At 51.9% G+C, this 6,141-nt stretch overlaps 1 protein-coding gene across 3 annotated transcripts in view; it reads left to right on the plus strand.

Moving 5' to 3' along the window:
- SPEN (spen family transcriptional repressor) overlaps window positions 1-3,534 on the plus strand; it is a 67,127-nt gene extending 63,593 nt beyond the window's left edge. For all 3 annotated transcript variants that reach the window (XM_076356442.1, XM_076356443.1, XM_076356444.1), the window contains 4 exons: window positions 190-603; window positions 1,505-1,699; window positions 2,222-2,380; window positions 3,125-3,534. In XM_076356442.1, the coding sequence (XP_076212557.1) occupies window positions 190-603; window positions 1,505-1,699; window positions 2,222-2,380; window positions 3,125-3,256 (900 nt within the window). In that variant the 3' untranslated portion in view covers window positions 3,257-3,534. The remainder of the gene's footprint in view (window positions 1-189; window positions 604-1,504; window positions 1,700-2,221; window positions 2,381-3,124) is intronic.
- Window positions 3,535-6,141: the final 2,607 nt, after the last annotated feature.

Raw genomic sequence — 6,141 nt, forward strand, 5'->3', positions numbered from 1 at the left:
TGTGAGAGGCTGGTGGAGTGGCTTTGGAAGGGGAGGCTGGTCTAGGCACAGCTGATGCTGTGGCATGGAGACACGGATTTCCCCGCCAGCAATCTGATGGTGTCCTGGCAGCCTTATGGTTGAATGAACGAGTTCTGATACGCCCATGGCCTAAAATCTTTCCTTTTCCCCCTGCTGCCTGCTTCCCAGGGTCTACCGGAGGGCGAACACTCGCACCCCAGCCAGCCAGTACGCAGCAAGACTCCTCAGATCCCCCAGGATCCCAAGGGCCCGCCGGCAGCTGGGCCCGAACAGAGTCACCACCCCACTGTAAATAGGCATGCGGCACCGATAGACCCTCACGTCCACCTTCAGAGGGCACAAGCGGACACGGGCCAGACTTCCTACCCTTCGCCTGTTGCCATTTCGATGAAACAGGAGCTTCCGTCACCGCACCAACCTCAGGCGGTTCCCAAGCAATCCATGTTCATCCCGACGACGTCGGGTCCTGGGGCCCCGCCGGGGCTGCCCCTCAATCGCCCTGAGCCCCAGTCCGCTCTCAAACAAGAGCCGTCTCCTCACCCCGTCTCGCAGAGACCTGTGGATATGGTTCAGCTTCTGACGGTAAGTACCGCTCCGTCGTCTCCTCCTGGCCGAGCAGCCTCGTGCTCCTCATCCGGGGAGAAATAATCAGGTTCTGTATAGCTTGTCTCACCTGTAGCACCAAAATCTGACCTCTCTTGCATCAAACGCTTCAGATGCGAAGGCGGCGATCGATCGTCTGTCTGCTTGCTGGGCTCTTTCTGTCCCCGGTGAATTTTAGCCGTGTTCACGTTTACATGGCATTTCCTAGGGTCTCGAGATAAGGTGCTGTTAATGCAGAGCAGCCCCTGTTTCTATCATGAGTGTTTCAAACAGCCTGCAGGCTCAGGGCAGGCAGCGCTGCATCATTTTTACAGTCAGCTGTTTCTTGGGAAGGTTTTCTTCACGGGCAGGAAAGAGTGATGGTGTATTTAATTTAAAGGAAAAAAAACACTCTCCCAAAGCCTAGAGACTGAGGAAGAGGAGGGAGATAGTGAGGAACAGGCGTTGACGAGGAACCGAGAGCTGCGTTCAGCGCCAAGTATTTCCCGTATAACCTTGAGCAACTCTCCTGCTGCTGCTGTTTCTCAATTCTCCCATTTGTAAAAGAGAAAATAGCGTTTGGTAACAGCCCCGCTCTGCCTCGCGCTGTGTGGGAGGCTGGAAGATTGGGAAGTGCTCTGATGTTACGATGAAGGCAGCCACCCAGGCATCTTAGCCAGCTGGAAGGAAAAGGACTGAATTACTGATTTAGCAGGACCTAACCCAAGCCCGGACCGGCACGTACGAGGGGTGATGTTACATCTGTACCGAGTCCTTAAAGCAAAGCGGTGGTGTCTTAATTGCCCGTGAAAGTATCGGAGGCAAATGAGAAGCTCAGACGGGATTTAAGATCCCTCTGTCCTTCATTTGTGTTTAATACTTCTTCTCCCTCTCTTTCCAGAAATACCCGATTGTCTGGCAGGGCCTTTTGGCTCTAAAAAACGACACGGCCGCTGTTCAGCTCCACTTCGTCTCCGGTAATAACGTCTTGGCGCACCGGTCCCTGCCGGCGCCGGAGGGAGGACCGCCGCTGAGAATCGCTCAGCGCATGCGACTGGAGGCTTCGCAGCTGGAGGGCGTCGCACGCAGAATGATGGTGAGGGGTCGGGACGGGGCGAGGATGCGTGTTTGGGAAGAGCTAATGTCCATGTGCTGAAAGCTGGGCTGTTCTTGCAAAAAAACCCACCGATTCTTGCGGAAGCCTCAGCTCTCGTTGCTTGTGTCACGTTATTTTGGGATTCTGGTAATAGCTGTGCGATTCCTTCGTCCCGGAGAGCCCGTAATACGGATTGCGAGTCACGAGCAGTAGGTATTACTCTGCATTCATAGAAAAGGGAATGGCGGAGTTGGGAAACCTTTGAAGTCACCCGTCCCTCAGCCCTGGGACAAATTCCTGCTGGCTCTGACACGTCTGAGTAAGGTGGAATTCAGGCAGCCGTGGAAATCAGTAGTTTTCAGTCCTTTTCACCGTCTCCTAGGCCGGCCGAGCTTTCAGCACGTCTTTTGTAACTTCGAAGGAGTTCAAAGAGAGGATTTTCCACTGCAGATGGTGAATGTATGTCAAGAACGGGCCTGTTCCCAGCAAACATTTGACTGAATTCCTGTATTTTCTTTCCAGGTGGAGAGCGATTACTGCCTGTTACTGGCCTTGCCTTGTGGCCGAGACCAGGAAGACGTAGTGAATCAGACTGAGTCGCTTAAGGCTGCGTTCATCAGCTACCTGCAGGCTAAGCAAGCTGCAGGAATCATCAACGTTCCCAACCCCGGCTCTAATCAGGTATTGGCAGGGAAAAAGCCCTGAAACGCCCGTAGATAAACTAAACCGATAGGTAATGGGGCCTACGGCCTTCCGCCCCGGCTCTTCCCTTAGGATTGCAGTTGAGGTGCCTGTTTTTATTGTTGACATAAACACACGCCCCCTGTTTACCGTGCTGGCTCGTTACGTCACCGATACAATTGATGTAATTACTGAAGATGAACTGCAAAGCCGGAAAAAAAAACCCCAAACGTACGTTCACAGCCCTACATCTTTGGCTGAAAACAAACCAAACCCATTTTCCAGCTCTTCCTCTGCGTTGGAAGTAGAGCCCTCGTTTCTTCCGCGTATCGTACCCTGGTTTTTCTGGGACACCTGGAGTTTTCTTGCTCTTTGCCGTTTGGGTTTGACGATGTGGAGCATTTATTCCAGATGCGTTGCTGCATCGAATCAAATCTAATCCGTTCCCTGGGTGTAAACAGCCCAGAATGAGCGGTCGGCACTCGGAGCAACCGCTGAAACGATAATTAATGGGAATTTTGTTTGTCTTTTGCAATAAAACCAGCCAGCTCTTACATCCCCGGTGTGGAAAAACTCCCCACCTTGGGAACCGCTCCTGCGGCTGCTGAACAGTCTCTCCTTTTTTATACAAGCGCGCCAGTTTACGAGCCTATAAAAAATCATCCGAATGTCCCATTTTAAAACATTTTAGGCCAGCCCTCGCTCCGGTTTGTCTCTCATCCGTGTTTCTTTTCCCCCTCGCAGCCTGCCTACGTTCTGCAGATCTTCCCACCCTGCGAATTTTCGGAAAGCCACCTGTCCCGCCTAGCCCCGGACCTCCTCGCCAGCATCTCCAACATCTCTCCTCACCTGATGATTGTCATCGCGTCGGTATGAGCTGTTTACCGGTTACTGACTTTATTATTATTATTTTTTTTTCCAAGGCCCTGCAGCAAAAAAAAAAAAAAAAAAAAAAAAAAAAAGCCCACAAAAACCACCAAAAAAAAAAAATTAAAATAAAAATAACTAAAAAGAGAGAGAGAAAGTAATGAAACAAGAAAATGCTGCCAGACTACCAGCCTCCTGCCCTAACCGGCCTCGATCAAACTGTTGCTGGGTAGCGGTTCCGCTACCTTGTATGTTTACATATTGCTTTAGCTTACGGACAACTGATGCACTCAGCAGGCGGACTGGTATTGGGTTTCTGTGCCTCCTTTTGGGGAAAAGATAAAGGATGGCTTATTTTTTTTAACAAAAAAAAAAGGAAAAAAATAAAAAAGAACCTGAACTGCCTTTGCACTAAATTAGTGACTCGGACCTTTGCACAGTTGGAGACACGCTGTGACGTTCTGGATGTCTTGACACACATTAACACGCGCCGTGGACTAAACGCAGGACCTGGGGACTTCTGCTGAAATTTGTGGGTCAAGGATCATTTCACACATTATCTTTTTTTATTTTATTTTATTGGTTGGTTGTTTTTTGTTTTGGTTTTTTTTTTGTTTGTTTTGGTTTTGTTTTTTTTTTGTTTGTTTGGTTTTTTCTGGATGTGAACCTTCCTCTCCTCCACTTGCCCCTGCTGCAGCCGTCTTCTCTTCATCTGGGATGTACAGTTTACACTGAAAAAAAAAAAGAAAAAGAAAATACAAAACAAAAAAAAAAAACACAAAAGGGAGAGCTATTTTCCTTCCTGGTGGGATATGCAGAACTCAGTGGGTGTGTGTATATATAAATATATATATAATATATATAAATATATATAATACTGACTTTAAAAAAAAAAAAATCAAATCCCCACAACATACATTTTTTTTTAATCTGTGCCAAAAATGTGTTTTCAGAGAAAATCTTATTTTCATACTCAGACTTTGTATTGTCACTCATTTGTAAGTGCGCTTCATTTAAACATGCCCCCCCCTCGTCTCATGAGCTGTGGAAGTGTTATACACTTGTACAAAAGACTTTCGCCCCCCCCTCGCCCCCCCCCCTTCGCCTTCCCTAACACTTATTAATTTATGGAACTGTTTTTTTTTTCTCAGCGCAGTTTTGTTTTGTGTGTCCATTGGATTACAAACTTTATTAAAAAATACAAAACACCTCGGCGCCCGGATCTCGTCCCTCGGCTGCTCGGCATGGGGGGGCGGGGGGAGGTTTGGGGGCTCCCCCCGGGGAGTCGTCGCCAATCTCGTGTTTTCAAAAAAGAAGAAAAAAAAGATGATTTATTATCAGAGTAAACTCAAATCTCTGTTTATTTTCCCTTCCCTGTTGTAAATAATTTGTTGAAAACCAAAATTGCAATTTTTTTTGCCCCCGCTTTTAGTTTCGAAACGCGGGGAATTTTTTGCAAGTAGTCAGCGCGTATTGATAGGCGCCGTCCTTCAGAAAACGCGAGCCAGACTTCACGTTTTTCCACCCAAAAGCACGCTGGGCTCTGGCGCAGGAGGGAGGCGGTGCCAGGAGCGCGGGGGGAGCCACCGAAACCCTCGGTTAATCACCGGTGCTGGTGCGAATGGGTTAAAATCAAGAAGATGTGGGAAAAAAGGAGATTTGGGAGAAAATCGGGGGGGCTGGGCCCCACCGGAGTGGCCAGCAAGGTTTTGGGGTTAAAGAGGGGGGAGACCCTCACCCCGCTCCCCCGAGCCGAGGGTGAGCGGGCCTGGAGGCAGAGGAGAGCCCGTTTTGGGTTAAAAAAAAGACAAAAAGGTGCTGCTGGCTCCCCAGGGTCAAGGCAGGGGCGCTGTGAGCTGGCCCCATCCTGCCCTCCCCGGGGGTCTGGGGGCTCAGCCGGGGCCACCCCGCAGGGGACCCCCAGGTCCCGCTGCTGTGGAGAGGGGGGGAGATCGGGGGGGGGTCAGGATTGGGCCTTAGACCCCCCCCTCCCGGTACCCCGGCAGGGGGGATGGAGATGGGAGGGGTGGACGGACGGACAGACACATGGACAATGCGGGGAGGGGAAGGGTCTGATCCTGCCCACGAGGAAGGGGGGTGGTGAAATTGCTGGTTTTCAGAGCGGGGCCTTTGGGGCAAAACCCACATTTTTGAGGTGTTAATCCCCGGGGGGGGGGGGGGGGGGCGTGGAGGAGGTGAGTGTCCAGCTGGACATGCAACTGTCCGTCTGTCCGGCTGGACATGCAATGGTCCGTGTGTCTGGCTGTCTCTGTGCAACATCTGTACATCCAGGTGGACGCGCACCCGTCCGTGTGGCCGTCTGTCCATGCGTCTGTCCCCGTCCCCTTTCCCCCACCCAGGGCACTGGGGGCGGGGGGGGGGGGGGGGGGGGGGGAGAGCGCTGCAGTCGTGCGTCCAGCTGGACACACAGACACTTGCCGATCCAGCCGGACACACGGATGGGTGAACGTCCAGCTGGAAACATGGGTTGGGTGCACGTCCAGCCGGAGACACAGACAGTCGCAGGCACCGCCGGACGCACGGACGAGTGGATGGGTGGATGCTACAGACAGTTGCAGGGTCATCCGGACACACGGACGGCTGTACGTCCAGCCGGACACACGGACAGTGGCACATCCAGCTGGACACGTGGACGAGTACACGGCCAGCTGGACTCACAGACGGTTGAGTGTCCAGAGAGGTGGACAGACGGACGGACACGTGGATGGTTGCAGGTAGGGCCCGGCTGTACAGATGGTGTCGCGGCCATCCAGACACACGGATGGGTTGTACGTCCAGCCGGACACACGGACAGTTAGACGTGCAGCCGGACAGATGGACAGATGCCTGCCTGGCAGGACACTTGCCTCCTCCTCCACCCCCCAAACCCCCCC

Source organism: Aptenodytes patagonicus, chromosome 19 (genome assembly GCF_965638725.1).
Source record: "Aptenodytes patagonicus chromosome 19, bAptPat1.pri.cur, whole genome shotgun sequence".
NCBI classification, from domain to species: domain Eukaryota; kingdom Metazoa; phylum Chordata; class Aves; order Sphenisciformes; family Spheniscidae; genus Aptenodytes; species Aptenodytes patagonicus.